Raw genomic sequence first — 16,176 nt, forward strand, 5'->3', positions numbered from 1 at the left:
ACACATCTGAGTCAAATGATTAGTTCATTACCAGGCCTCTGGAGAACTCCATGGCATGTTGAGGAGTTTTTTTTTTAATCCATTTAAATAAGCTGTGTTGGATCAAGGACACATCTAAAACCTGCAGGGCACCATCCCTTGAGGCCTGAAGTTCCCCACCCCTGGTTTCCACAATTGCTTGGCAAGTGAAAGGTTGCTGGTGCAGTTCCAGCTAGAGATGCAAAATCCTTTTAAGGTTGCATCAGGAAGACTACCTGGCATAAAAAAGAAAGATGTGGTACCTGCTGTGGTGACCCCTTATGACAGGGGAGGAGTTGAAGGTAGCTTTTATCAAGCCACCAATGGAGCTGTTGGTTACTTGATTGGGAAAGGAACAAAGTAAAGTGGTGCAACATAACACATAGTGCACCACGGAACTCAGACATAGATCTTAATGAAAACTAAATGATGGGGAAACAAATAGAAAAAATGACAATAAATACATTGACACCATGAGTCTTTGCTCTGCGCAAGAGGAGCACAGCGAGTTTCTCAAACCAACATTCATTGTAATAATCAAATTATTACCACACTCATTCTTTTGTTTTTCTTTTTAAATTGCTGTCTGCTTGAAAAGTGGCTCTGAAAAGAGCGTCCTGCTAATTCACATTTGAGTTAAAAAAGGACTCAAAATGACCCTGTGTTAGAGCAAAACAGTATTTCAAACCACTTTGGCACTATAATCCATTTATTTTGCATTTATATAAAGTCTTAGCAGTAAGGCTTTCACACACAGGCTGTTTCCTTTACTGAGTAAGGAGTAAACAGATGCTGCTAATTAAATACATTTAATTAACTGATCATTAGCAAGAGCGACCGCAACTGTAAAAGCAGAATTTTTTGGAGTTGGGTGGTCTGGTCAGATGTGTGTTAGCACAATACCAAGGTAAAGACATCAGCAGTGATCTTACAGAAGCAATTGCTGCTGCTCAGTAAGCTGTGAGGGGGTTAAAAGACCTTTCCAAACAATTTGAAGTCCAGATTGAGATTATTCACACGTGAAAAACATTCAAGACCAGTCAGTCTTCCCAGGAGCTGGACATCCCAGCCAGTTCACCCCAAGTTCAGACTGCAAAACACTCAGAGAAGTTACAGGCCTCAGTTAGTGTACTAAATGTTAAAGTTCAGCACAATTAGAAAACGACTGAGCAAGTATGGCTTTTTTGCAAGAGTTGTAAAGGAGAAACACTCTTCGCTGTAAAAGGAACATGGCAGCACAGGTTAGATTTGCATTAAGTTTGGATCTGAAGAAACCACAAGACTTCTGGAGCAATATCCTTTGGACAGACACAACCCAAGTGGGGATGTCATTAAGATGACCATAAAAACCTCTGCATATTAAAGTAGTCTAGAGTCAAATAGGAGTCCATCTGCTATAGGCCTCTGCTTGTCTAGCCTCATATTATTATGTTTAGTCCTTCTTGGCTCTTAAAACGCCAATAAATAATTAATAAGTCTAGTATTTACATAGCCATGCATATACATGCACTGGTGTTGAGTTAAAACAACGTTAGATGGTTATCTTTAGTGACTGACTAGGAATATCTGACTGAAGATGGAAATAGGATTTAATGAATCGACAGTTCTGTCTAATATGAAGCAAGCTGCCATCTTTGGCAAAAGTTAGAAGCTTTCCAGAGCCAACTTTCAGACCTTCCAGCTATGTTTGATATTTCAGAGAGTTTCCAGCAATTGGAACAAAATTTCCTAATTTGGCTGTTGTAAGGAACAAAGTGATTAGGCCAACAAAGCTTGGTTTAATGAAGTAAAACAGTTCATCAAGAGATGAACTTTAAACTGAAAGGTTGGATTCCAGTAAAGGTCTGCTGGTAACTGGTGTTTTTGCAAAACTCAAGGAGAGAAACAGATTTTTCTACTGTCAAAGTCTGTTATTGTTCTTTATAAGCGCCTTACACCATCCAAAGTGTGTGTCATCTTCAAGTGGTAGATGTGCAATACTAGAAATAACAAGACAGCCTTCAAAAGTGACAGGCCTATTGAGAAGCAGCATTGCCATACGGGCGATCGTGGCTCAAGAGTTGGGAGTTCGCTGTTGCCTACTGGTGGTGGTCAGAGGGCCCGGTGGCGCCAGTGTCCGGCAGCCTCGCCTCTGTCAGTGCGGGTGTGGGTACAATGTAGCTTGCCATCACCAGTGTGTGAATGTGTGTGTGAATGGGTGGATGACTGGATGTGTAAAGCGCTTTGGGGTCCCCTTAGGGACTAGTAAAAGCGCTATACAAATACAGGCCATTTACCACACCACCAATGATTTATGCTAGTTTTATTACAGTTGGGCACATGTATAGAAGGCTAAACTAGAAGAACGCAGAGGTTAACTTCAAGTGCAATCAAATGAGATGTGGGTTAAAAGTAACTGAAAAAGAATAGTTGGAATGAGAATGTGGTTCCTTTTCACAGCCTTTGGCTTATTCGCTGAATGCTGGCAGTGCTTTTCTTTCTGTAGTTGGTAGCCTTGTGCAATAAATAGCAATTATTGATGATAAATGTAAGAGTACATAAGTATAATAAGTACAGGACACCATTTCCTATCAGATAATAGCAGTCTTGAAACAGTTGCCTTGGTATCACAATCATTCAGTTCAACTCCCCATGTATTAATAGCAAATTCTTGTTCTTTTAGTCTTATGGAGACAGAAGTTAAATGAGCCCACAACACACTTTGTACAGTAAATCATTCTAAAAATGAACATTTTTCATTATTTGCATCACATTTAAAGTATGTAATTAATTTATTTGGTTAGTTATTGAAAATATGTGAAAATGTTCCATTTTTGGAGACATTAGTCTTTATTATGTTCATCCTTAAACTCTTCTAATTCAAAAAAGATCTTGAACAGGTTAAAATGGAGCATGATGCATTCAGTATCAGTACCAGGAAAAAAATTAGCATATTCATAAATAGTCATCTATGGTTTCAAAGCAGTCTTTGAATCAAGATGATGTATTTATGGGGGGGGGAATTACATGGTGCACTGTGCTACAGTCTGAGAAGATTGGTGAATTGCATATGCAAATGTATATATATATATATTACCATGAGGGCATAATGATCTATTTTTCCCCTGAATTTCTAGTAACTGACCCACATGACGATTGCTAAGTGGAATGTAAATTTCATGAATATGTCTATGGTTTCTGAACACTCAATCACTTGTGCAATCAGGCTACTGTGGTCCATAAAAATTGAATGGTTAATGATTAAAGCGTGACTTAAATGGATCACAAGCAGCAAGCCACTACCGCCCAGCAGAAACTGATCTGAAACTAATATTTTACAATTGCACCTAATGTTTATCTCCTATTGATAATTGCTTATGATGAAAACTAAGAAGATGTATTCTTCTTAAAAGTGCTCATGTCCCCACTGTCATTGATGAGTCTGTTCAAGCGTCTAAATCTGTTTGACCCACTTCACAGAAAGACTCACCAATGCTCAAAAACAGAAGTATCGCTATCATCAGACAGAAATAGGTTTCACTGACTCATTAACTCGTACAGACTCTATTCACAAGTTTTACAGCCTAGTCCAGAGTAAGGAGACACGGACACCTGGCATTTAATCTTAGATAATCAGCAGAATGACACCCTACACTGAATACTGTACCTGTCCTGTACGGCCTGACATTCATTTTACGATACACCGTATCATGAAAGCTTTAATGCAAACTTAAACCTGATGTGTTCTAATTTCATAATAGATGCCGGACAGAGAAACTCCTGCATGTGTCACAAAAAGCTGAATTTTTATTATTTTATTTTTTTTATTTGAATTCAGATGCTCTGGGAGTATGTGGTGTCTGGCCCATTGCTATGGGCTATGGGCTTCCTCTGAAGGGTGGCTGGCCTCTCCTTTAGAGATAGTCTGAGAAGTTCGGGCATCTGGGAGGAGCTCAGAGTAGAAAGCTACTCCGTCACATCAAAAGGAGCCAGTTGAGGTGGTTCGGGCATCTAACAAAGATGGCTCCTGGGTGAGGTGTTCCCGGCATGTCCCACAGGGAGGAGGCCCGGGGCAGACCCAGGACACAGAGGGAGGCTTGGGCTTCTCTGCTTGGGCTGCTGCCCCCACAACCCAGCCCCGGATAAGCGGAAGAAGACTGATGGATGGAATTTCATGTTGAAATCGTTAAGTGAGCAACGTATTTACTAAGCAAACACATGTATCCTTATGCTAGCACACTGAATCCTTATGCTGTCAGTTGACATTACTGATAGGCAAAGGGTCAATCACCTTCAGTCTGATGTGAAAGTCTTAAAATTAATTTGTCATTAAGATTACATTCAGTCTGAGTTATCACAGGAAGTACTGAAACCACAACAAAGAAAGTTGAAAATAATACATAATAATAATATTTATTCTGTTCAATCCAAAATATAACACTCCATATTAAGTTATGACTGCTGCTGATTAGCATATAGTCTCAAAAAAACCCAAAAAACCCACAACACAGCAAATTAACTACAGCAGGAAGCTCTGTAATACAATGCATTGATGGACTACTAATTACCAAAAACCTGAGCTCTGTAACTTTACATCAGGGGTGTCAAATATAAGGCCCAGGGTTCAGAATCACTGTTTTTTCTGCCTCCCCCATTCTCAATCACACTACACCAAACTAATAAGTAAACCAATTTCTTTAATTTACTACAGCAATATTTCTTTATCATGTAGAAAACTGAGATTTACTGTCAAAATTGTGCTTTTTTTTCTTATATTAGCATTTGCTGTGGCGGCTGATTACATAGAGATCTTATTTTTATTTTTATTTTTTTAAATGTATGTATCGAATTTGATCCACTTGACCTTACAGGGTTAAGAGCATATTTTTGTAATTGTTTTCATTGTGTGGTTTTATTTAATTTGTTTTTATCATAATACAAACACTTATGTTCAATATAATAATAATAAAAATAATAATAACTTTTATTTATAGGCATCTTTCAAGACACTCAAGGACACAATTAAATAGCAAAATCACAGTATGCATAAAATTGGAAAACACCATAGAATTAAAAGTCAATGCATCAACAGAACAGGCAACCTTTAAAAGATGTGTTTTCTTAAAAAGATGTGTTTTAATACTGGCTTTAAAGATAAGGAGAAAAAATATAATCCTGATCGAAGTATGGTCTGTTTTAAATCAGTTGAAAAGCCTGATTATCTATAATAATAATAATAATAATAATAATAATAATAATAATAACAAAACTGTGAGAGCACCGAAATTCAATAGAACCTTTTTACAGTCATACCAACCAGCACTGTGTTGTACATATAACTATGTTGCATTTTCCTGTAATTTCTGACTATCTGATGAACATTACATTAATACATTATATGAACATGCTGAAATTTAGGGATGTGTCCAGTGGTAGATGTTACCTGATAAGATAACTGATTTAATAGATTTTTCCTACTTCAAAATATTAATATGAGAAAGCTCTGACATTACAGTTTCATCACGTTCAAACAAGAAAGAAAATGTTATCATGGAGTCTGATTAAGTAGGATTTAATACTTCACAGACCATCAAGACTGTCACTGATGAAAGGATAAGGCTCATTCCACATTTTTCTTCAAGAAAAAAAAAAAAGGCAAACCAAGAATTAGTTTATGAATATATAATCCAAGTCGTATCATTTCAATTCTAGTTAACCGCTCAGTCATATCCCCAGTTTACTGCTTGATTAATGAATTAGTAAATACCATCTTAATGTTGTGTATTAAGCTGAAATACACCAGTGTTCTTAAAATCCGGTTACAGATTAGAGTGCCAGTTTTTCAAAGACCTCAACCTAAGGACATCTTTGTTCGAGTGACCCATCAGCAGTATAACCAACAAACAGAAATCCCACTAGTGGCTAGCAACCACCAAGCTGTGTACCACAACAACAGCTCCAAAAGCTCTGCTCACCTACCATCGCTGTGAGAGCCATTATAATTGTGTTGTGTTCACACCTTCCCAACATTGCATTTCCCCATTATCGCCACCCTCTACAGGTGGACAACCTCATTGGTACAAAGCAGATGAATAGAGATTAGATACAAGGGGAGCAGCACTCATTTTTCACAGGTATCAGACTCCACTGGGAATGCTAAATGAGAACGAGGAACACAGAGCAGGAAAAGAAAAACAAGCTTCTTTTGTTTTACCTCTGTACTCTACAGAGGTAAATTGACCCTAATTCCACTTGGTGAGTCAACTCAAGAGAAATAATTACCTTTATTATCAATTTGATTTTGGCAAACACAATCTGGAGACACAATATAATCTGACAGCACTAAAAGCCGCAGCTTTTAAAAAACAACTCCCTAAATATTACAAAGGATTTATTGCCAAACTGTTTTTGTTTTGTTTATCTGATACGGAACGTGCATAGAACCTAAAATAATATGTCTGGGATAAGCTGATATCACCTAATAATAACATCTTGATGCTTGTTCAATCATGCATCTGGACGCAGCGTTTTCAATGGGAGAAACGTTTGACAATTTGAATATTAATGATCAAGGAACTGACCTGACAGCCGATTGTTTACTCAATGGGCTGGTTTCAGTTTACTGTGCAAATGTACTGTTTATACGGTTGGGGAAACCTGCAGTGAGCTGAGGCTAAAGAAGTCACTTGGATTAGTGACAAAACGTTTCTCACATTGAAAACGCCGCGTCAAGATGAACAGAATCAACCTTTTGGAAGCTGATAACAACCCGCCAACAATTTAGTCAGACTTATAACACTAGTGGCTCAGTTGCACTTGAGTTTAAATAGCTACAAGGCAGTTGCTGTCCTATGAAAATCTGACAGTTGCTCAGCGATTGCATTGATACTCTTGAAAGTTGTTGCAGTGACCAAGTTGCAAGGTGACTTCACAGGTCACCTGACGGGAGGAAATTGGTCTCTAAATCTCTAATCACAGTCCAACTCAGACTGACTGCAATCTCAGAAAGACTGACAACAAGGCTGTTCGATATAATGATATATATCGGATGACCATATAAAAACGTCGATCGTTTCATTTTACGCTATCGTTTGTTTCGTGGTGTCGCAAAATAAACTGTTTACGGCAACATTTTTTCATCGTTCTGATGGTCACTGTAGTGGCTATATTCATTTCTTAAAGTTCTCTCTCTCTTATATTTAATATAACCACACTACGGACGGACAAGTGCCTGTTTTTATGCGTTGTCGTTAGCAACAACGACGGTAAAACCATTGCGTGTCCGCTTGTTTATGTTCCACATAAACCTTTCACAATAAAGCTCAAGATCCTGTTGAGACTTTTCAAAATAAACTGAATCACGTGAAAGAGCAGATTATTTACGGATGAGAAGTAAAAAAGAGCCGCCAGGTGCTAAAAAATAGACCTTAGACTCAAATGTTAGAACAGGCTTTTCCCCGCAGCACGCCGTGTGATAAATACTCACAAAGAAAACGGCGGCCGTTACAACTTATGTCTAAAAATGTATCGTTTCATGCATCGGTTAAAACACTCCAGCTACATGACGCGCAGCTGGAAACACAAGTCGAGCTGCCCGAGATTCACATAATTTACAGAAAATGTTACATTTTTGTGATTTATATCGTTATCGGGACGATAGAATTCTTATATCCCGATATAAGATTTTGGTCATATCGCACAGCCCTAATTGGCAATGGTTTGCACCCAATTGCCAACTAATTTATCAACACATACAATACATTGCACACTGACTCATATTGATGACAAAGTCTTTTCAATAGGGGACTGGCCAGCGCCATTGTCATTTTGCAGTTAAATCACATTCCTGCTGCAACTATGTCACTATTTTAATTCCTGTTTCAAATAAACGAGGACTCTGGATGCAAGTAGTTAACAGGAATTCTGTGCATTTACATGGCAACAGATTTGTCAGTTATCACAGACCTGCTTCCCATCTTTAAAGTAACCGTTGCAATAATGTGCTGTGATCTCCAACCTGCGTTTCTCCTGCTGGGACTGTAGCAAAAAAAGACAAGCTGAAGAAAAGTGAAACAAAAAGAAAAAACATATCAAATCCAAGCTCAAAACCAAAAAGGGCGCAATCACTTAAACACGTACAAATGTGAAACATCCAGTCTCATGAAGGTAATCTACCTGAAATGCATTCATCATCACTAATTACAACCCTGAATATGCCTCAGAAGGCAGAGGAAATCCATTAGTAGGTTATACAACTACCTTCCTCCTCTGCCATAAAAGGTATATCCCATCACGTCACCGCAGAAAAATGTGGTGCACACCAAGCAGCAGGAGCCCTAGCCCCTGCCTGCGAGCCCACACCCTCCATCTGCTCTGACAAATCTGCTTAATAAATGGCATCCAGTTCTAGGGGCAGTACTGAATCAGCACAAATCACACCAGTGTTTGTCAAGCACTTGCCTTGAGTTTCCTATGACTAATGAGCCATTCAGGTGTAGTTGGTGTGTGCGGACTGGCTGATTGTAAAGGAAGCTATTTAGCATCTGATAACACACATACACACACAGAGTGCTGATTTAGAGGCCTCTTAGCTTTCAAATGAGCAGAGGAGCAATCAATTAACTGCTTTTGCAACTATCACATTTCAGCTATCACTGACAGACGTCACGAGAGAAGTTTGGCCTACTAACACACTGCTGAGCCAGTGCTGTGAAATAAAGCATGAATGCTTTTCTGGTACTAACCAAACATTTTAGCAGAAATCTTTTACAAAGAGTCAAATATGAATTCATTTTATTTTGTATAGCATCAAATCACAACAACAGCTGTCTTATATTGTAAGGTAAAGCCCCCACAATAATGCACAGAGAACCCCAACAATCAGATGACCCCCTGTGAGCAGGCACTGGGTGACAGTGGAAAGGAAAAACTCCCTTTTAACAGGAAGAAACCTCCGGCAGAACCAGGCTCAGGAGGGCAGCCATCTGCTAGAACAAGCTGAAGGTGAGAAGTGGAGGACACATAGATATTAATAATAACTGATGACTAAATGCAGTCATGTAGATGTGAACCTTTAGAATGACCAGGATTTCTATACTGATTACTCCTAAAATTTAAGCCAATCTTCATGTGATTTAAAATTATAGGCAAACACATTTTACCAAAGAAATAAGAAACAATTTACACATTAACACAAACTGACAGCAAATAGGGGAAACCAGATTTCTTGCTACTCTCCGTCTCTTTCTGAGGGGGCACCAGCAAAGATCACACCAAGAGGACACCATGAAATACAGAAAGAGGTTAAAAAAGAACCAGACTAACAGCAAAACACCAACAGATACGTCGACAACTTCCAAACATAAGAAACACATGCCATGTCACAAGTGTAGCAAAGGCCAAGTGGACGCTCTACAACACGTCTGGGACAATGACAAATGCTGAACCTACAGCAAAATGCATAATCCTTATATTAGGAAGGCATTAGGCTTTTCTACCTGAGGGTGAGATGCAGTTATTTAGAGAACAATGTAAGCTAAACAGTTTCAATAAAGTTACAGAAGTATGTCAGAGCCTTTTTCCATGCCCTGAAGCTTAGGAGAGGTTTGGTGACGCAACAAGAGAATGAACCAAATCCAATCAACAACAGAATGGTGGGAAAAAAATAAAAGGTTTTCAAATGGTCAATCCACAGTGCTGACTTCAAACTAACCCAGATATTGCGTCATGTCCTCAGGAAGGCCGTTCAATTAAAACCTCCCACAAATACTGACGACCTAAAAAGGCTATAGCTGGAAGGAGCTTCCCAAACTCCTCTTCATCATTGTCCAACTCTTTTTAGGACCTATGAGAAATGTCTTAAAGACTCTACACATGATAGATTTAGTCTTTTCCGTTTTCCACCCAGGACCAAGCGATTATTTATCATGCTCAAAACACACAAAAGACACAATTTTTAGTGTTTTATTAAGTTTAAGAGTACACATTTTTTTATTGCAAGTAAAAACTGCCAGGAGGCCATCTCCTTCAGATAAACAGCAATCAGAAATAACATGTAAAGTATTACGACATATATTAATTTACCAAGCAATCGCTAATGGCAGAGTGTGGTTATGACAGTGTGTGGATATAATTAATGTCTAAAATACATGTCCAACACTGCAAATACCACAAAGATGTGTTTCGGGGAACACATCAATAAAGCCCCCTCCATCCCCATGGCTACTGCTAACGCTGCTATTTCTGTAAATGTGTAAACGAAATGTCAGTGAAAGAAGGTAGGGCCACACATTGATTTTTCTGGCCTGAAAAAAAAAAAGTGTGTCATTGACAAGGAGACATAATTTTAAAGTTACCAGCCATGGGCAAGCAATCCAGATAGTTAATTGTGTATATGGGGTGGGTGTGGGTGGGGTGTGTGTGTCTGAGTGTGTGTGTGAGAGAAGGGTGTTTGGATTAAATTGTTTTGACAGGCAGGCCTTTACCACCCAGACAGCTGGCCTCTAACTGCTGCAGTGGTTTATCACCTCCCATACAGAATCACCTACAAACACCCGACAGTGCTACCTAACACCCAAAGAGGCTTTATCAAGAGCCAAGAGAAAATCCCAGTGGCTCATAGCACAGGAACTACTGTGGAATAACTCCAACATCCTGAGCAATAAATTGCACATTTCCTTTCATGATATCACATATCAGTTTTGATGCCCAGCATCTAGCTTGGTCTGCTTCTACCGGCAGATGATGGAGCCTTCAAAGCTGCTGCTGGATTCACCTGCCGTCATAAAGCACTTATCAGGCCGAATATACTGAAATCTGCCGGTTCTGATGAGGTCCAGTAGACTCAAGGAGTTTAAATTGGGCTGGAAGAGGTCGAAATTGAAGAAATTTGATTTTTGTCCTGTTTTAATAATTTACACCAGCTGAATAAATTGACTCCATGTTTCTGCTGTGGATGTAAATGCTGTAAAATTACAGCAGAGAGTAAGTGCTTGAACAGCACAGTCACTATTTACTCCCAAGAGCTGTGGCACGGTGCCAACGTGTCACAAAGTATCACTGTCAAATGCATATATACAGAGCGTACTGCACACACGCACACACACACCCAATCACCACCCTTGTGTGCGAAAGGCTGCTTCACAACAGGAAGCAGAGCAGGAAAAGGTCTGCATCAGTAACCGTGGTCTAAAGTGGCACGAATGTCGCTCTACATTACAGAGCTAGCTCGCTTTTTAGAGCTGAGACAATGAACTGATTACCTGTTTAAAGGGTGCTCGCACACCTTACCTTCTTTATTATGGTACACTTTGCAGGCTTATATTTAATTTAAGATATCTTCCCAGAGTTCCGGGGAGCTATTGTCCTCCATTTATCATCTCTCTGCAAGATGAAAATCAACTGGAGCAGATCAGTGTAGATTTTTCCTGAAGTTATAAATGTTTAAGCAGTTACAGCAGCACATCTGACATCTTAACACACTTTTGTTTAGTCTAACATTTTAGAAGCTGTGTCCCTGTTGTGTGTTTTGGATGTAATTATGTCTACAGAGCGAAGAATCTTCATTAGTCCTTGGGCTCCACACGTGAGTGTCCCAGCAAACTTCACGGACATAAAGCTCTGTGTGACTCCAGGAACACCTACATAGGAGGGCTGTCCTTACTGTTAATGCTTATTTAAGATCATTAATCGCATGGAAACACCAAAGATTCACTTACACTATGCTAGGGGTGTCAAACATAAAGTCCTGGGGCCAGAATCAGTCCGCTAAAGATTCCAATCTGGCCCACTGGACAGCTTTGGAAAATGTGAAGGAGGGGATACATTTTTAGACTTAACTGTAGTTTCCTATGTTTTACAGCTTTTTCTACTGAGCTCCTCCATTCATGCTACACCAAAGTGAATAATTAATAGACAAACAATTAAATGACAGCAATGTCCTGTTCTTCCACTGTCAACAATAGAAACCTATGACTTTTACAATGGGCTGACAGTGGGAGGAAGAGGACAATCTGTCAATGAACACAACACAAATTCTCTGTTTTATAATAGAAGGAGAGTCTGCACATTAAGCTAAGATCAGACTTAGTTCTTACCACAGCATTTTTTTTAAATCATGTAGAAAAAACTGAGATATATACTGCTGAAAGTTCTTCCTTTTCTTATGTTAAAATATCTCGGGGATTAAATGTGTAGCTAAACTTCTTCACACTGACAGACAGAGGAGTTTCACAGGTCTGGCCCACTTAAGATCAAAGTGGGCTGTACGTGGCCCAAAATGTAAAATGAGTTTGGCATCTCTGCTCTGTGAAGGTATTGAGTTCTGTGACAAATTCACAGGCAATTTTCCCCATGATCTCTCATTTTACCGAGCAGGACCAAGTTAGAATCACGAGTTTTCTTATTCTAAATTATAGTGCACAAGAGTCAACATATTTCCTGTTTGATACAATTAAATTAGGACACGTGAACAAGTTGTGACACGTCACGCCACACGGAGGGAGACTGCACAGCCTACTGTCCTGCTTCCAAAGCGCACTTGAGCTGCATGCTCCCCAACTGCCAGTCAGTGGTCAACAGCCAGACCCGCACTGTGCAAGTCACTTCAGTTTGCAACTTTCAGTTCCACTTAAGAGTGAAAATGAATGGGCGGCTGAGCTGCGACCGTGGAGTGTAAGTCCAACACGCCCGGTGAGTGCAACAAAAGCGGCATGTGCAGCATAAGCTGTGACAGAAAGCTAAGCTATCTGAGGAGCCCCGGTTGTCCGGACTTTACCGGACGGTTTACGGTTTAGAAACATGGGAGGGACCCCGTGTGTGCACATGCGGCCGCCGGCCAGACGCCGCTGAGTGCGGGCAGCTACATAAATAAATCCAGTGATAATACCTGCACCACACACACCGCAGTGCCCCCTTATTATTATTACTAGCTGCTTAAATCTGGGCACCAAGTTCAGTCAAGGGCTGTCAACTTCCCTCCTGCACCTCCTGCACGGACAGGCTAGAAGCCGCGGAGAGGAGGAGCGATTTAGATTTATTAAAAAAAAATAATTTCTCTTCTGTATTGAGGGATGGCACAGCGACGCACTTTAAATGAAACACACAAGAGGTTCGTGTGACTCACCAGCAACACCAACGTTAACATTTTCGCCTCTCTCATCCGACTCCCGTAGCGATTCCAAGAGGCCATGATGCCGTTGCCACGTCTGGATACGCAGGCGCATTCGCTTTTCCACGGATTCTTGAGCATGGCGCAAGGGTTATTGGGAAATGTAGTCCTGAGCGGGGGAGGCAGCAAAAGTCACTATTGCACCTGCTACCCCCACCCCCCAACACACACACACACACACACAGGTTAGCACCGAGTGTAAGAACGGTAGTCTACGTGGTTTTGTTTTTATCGGACTAATGCAGACATATTGAAGGACAATTAATTACACAAGGGGCTAATTAATAAATTGGCTTGTGATTGAAAGGATCTTAATTAGCTCTTTATCAATTGGACTTCCACTCCTGATGAAAAATTGGCTTGATGAAATGTGCTCAACAACATCTGATTTAAGCAACGTTTGGCGCAAGGTGAATAGAATAAAATATAATAGAACAGAATAGATGTGGAGAATTGTAGAAAATTGCGTACAGTGATAACACACTGTATAACGATAAAAAAAGGGGCCAATCAAACACCCAGTTTAATCCATATACGTCAGTGAAGAGTAGAATAGAATAGAACAGAATAGAATAGAATAGAATAGAATAGAATAGAATAGAATAGAGCAGTGATGCTCTATAAACAAATGTTTCTTTCGGATGTGCCCATCAAGTCTTTTTTGACACTAAAGAAAACACATCTACAGCATAGAATGGCAGTGTTTTTAGAATGGACTTTGACTTGCTCTGATGTTATCCTTATTGCCATCGTGAAATTCAGTAGTAAACAAATTGAAAAGTTTTGTTTGTTTGGTTTTACTTGCATGTATTTGTTGTTGCCATTGTAATTGGCCTAAGACATAGTTAAGAATTTCCTGTAAATTTTAGGCTTGTGGAATGTAAATAGACTAGAGTAGTAACAAAACAGAAAAGTGTATAACCATAACTTGTGTTCCCTGTTTAAGCTTCGCTGTTTACTTGCAAAGCAGGGGAACACTCACATTCCCAGTGGACCTTTATTGCCCGGTTACCCCGACGGCAGGTAGGCTGCTGTTGCATCCCAGACAACAGCACGCAGGGCAAACCTTTCCCAGAAAATCCCTTTGGTCTTTTCTTAACTCGGTGCGGCTGTTTCTGCACTGGACATAGGCAGTGTTGTGACACTCTTCTTGCTCTCCGGGGTGTCCGTGCGTATGTTCCTCCCGATTGCGCTTGCAAATCGGCCTCTTACTCCCCCCCCACCCTCCTCACCACCCCCAATCCTCCACTCCTCCCCGCTCTCCCCCAACCCGGTGGTATCGTCCGACGGTAAAGAAGAGAGAGCGCAGTTGTCGGCTGCAGGTCTCTCGGAGAGGAACGCGCAGCGGCTGAGGAAACAAGACTAGAACCCGTCTCTATTCTGGCTCCACAGCTTAAAAACTGCGACTGTGATTCTCTCCTTATCTCTACCTGGCATTCTCATCAACTTAGGGAATACAAACATCTTACAAGGTAAACGAAAAACCACTTTTCCCTTCTTTTCCACTGCAAAATACCTGGGAGGACTAATACAAAGCACTTTTTGGGTGTGTTGTGCACCAGTTTCCAGCTTGTATCCCGCTTCAGATTTACGAAATGGATTGCAGTTCGACTTTGACTGAGGTGTTTGATTTTTTTTTTTCATATTAAAGGCAAATCAGCACAATAGCCTGCTGCAGCTTAGCTGACCTGCACAGATAAAATAAATAAGGGACCCTCCATCACTAATGGATTGGCTACTCGAAAGCTTTATTCAGCCATGCTGTGGGGTCCGTTTCTCTCTGGACCATTTTTCTATCAGAGCGGGGTTTGAGCGGTGGGGCTGTGTTTTTATCCTAAATGTCAGACACTTTGCGGATATCCTCTTTTTCCCACTTTAACAGCTTGAGGCGAAGTGATTTGTCCGTTGATATAGCGTGTTATTCAGAGCTGCTCCTTTATGTCTCGCCAGTTTTACTTTCCACTCACGTTTCATCCCAGGATCAGAGGCGCATTTGTGGGCTGCAGGAGCTGGCTGTGCCTGCCACATTAGCACTGCCTCAAACTTACTTTGTGCTGCACGCTGTCCTGTAGTCCCGGTAAGAGGCAAGACGTGGACTTAAAAAGCAACCTTGTTGGGAAACTTGTTCCCGTTGTTAGGAGATATGCTTGGGAAGGAAAGTGCATTTTTTGGGAGATTGTGCGCCTGGTCGGCATTTCTCTTTTTAAATATTTGTGTGCACGGTAACCCAATTTGGCGGTTCAGAAGTTTAGTGTAAAATCGACCACCCTGTCTTTTCTTCCCGACTATGCAAGTGAATTTTATTGTCTGACTTAAAGACGGCCAATAATGACCTCATTGCTCATCACTTCCGATAACAGATTAACAGCTTTTACGCACGGGTTGAGCAGCCTTGCGCACAACGTTTCGGGTGTTTTGTTCTTTCCCAATCCCAGGAAACGTTAGTGAGGCTAATTCTGCACGAGAACACTCAGAAAATATTCATGAGCTTGTCACTTGGATGAATAGCTTCTCCATTTCTCCCCGATAAAGACACTTCAGATTTGTAATAGTTTAAATTGTAAAGCTGTCCAGGAAAAAGCGCCTGAGGCTGTGGATTTCGAACAAAGAGATACCCTTTTATCAAAGAAATAGGTCAATTTCATTTTGCGTAAATTTGAGTTGATTATCCTGAAATGATTTGTCAAGAGCTCCAAAGCGGACCGTGTTGTAGCAGAGCAACAGAGGGCAGTGTTGAGCGGCACTGTACAGCTGTGGCGACACCTTGCCAGGTAACGTCTGCTGTAGAGTTACAGACAATCTGCACGCACACAAGTTTGGTCAAATGAGCACGCAAAGAGACTTTCATGAAGTATTGCTTGATTGTTTTTTCTTTTTGTTTTAATCAGTCGATCAAATGCCAAAAGCTTACGCACAAACTTTTATCTGGAGACAGTTCACTGAGAACAGTTTTCAGAGAAATTTTGCGGCTGGAATTTTTAAGGCTTAAAATATTAAATCTTATATTCCCC

At 40.4% G+C, this 16,176-nt stretch overlaps 2 protein-coding genes across 3 annotated transcripts in view; one reads left to right on the forward strand and one right to left on the reverse strand.

The window, feature by feature from the left end:
• Positions 1–13,232, reverse strand: part of pdia5 (protein disulfide isomerase family A, member 5) — an 84,904-nt gene extending 71,672 nt beyond the window's left edge. The window contains exon 1 of the mRNA XM_005940080.2: positions 13,121–13,232. Within this exon, the coding sequence (XP_005940142.1) occupies positions 13,121–13,186 (66 nt within the window). The 5' untranslated portion in view covers positions 13,187–13,232. The remainder of the gene's footprint in view (positions 1–13,120) is intronic.
• A 1,216-nt stretch (positions 13,233–14,448) lies between these two features.
• sema5ba (sema domain, seven thrombospondin repeats (type 1 and type 1-like), transmembrane domain (TM) and short cytoplasmic domain, (semaphorin) 5Ba) overlaps positions 14,449–16,176 on the forward strand; it is a 191,909-nt gene continuing 190,181 nt past the window's right edge. For both annotated transcript variants that reach the window (XM_042227660.1, XM_042227661.1), the window contains exon 1: positions 14,449–14,637. The gene's annotated coding sequence lies outside the window, so the exon portion shown is untranslated. The remainder of the gene's footprint in view (positions 14,638–16,176) is intronic.

This window comes from Haplochromis burtoni, unplaced genomic scaffold (genome assembly GCF_018398535.1).
Source record: "Haplochromis burtoni strain Fernald_Lab_line unplaced genomic scaffold, NCSU_Asbu1 Contig_275, whole genome shotgun sequence".
NCBI lineage: Eukaryota > Metazoa > Chordata > Actinopteri > Cichliformes > Cichlidae > Haplochromis > Haplochromis burtoni.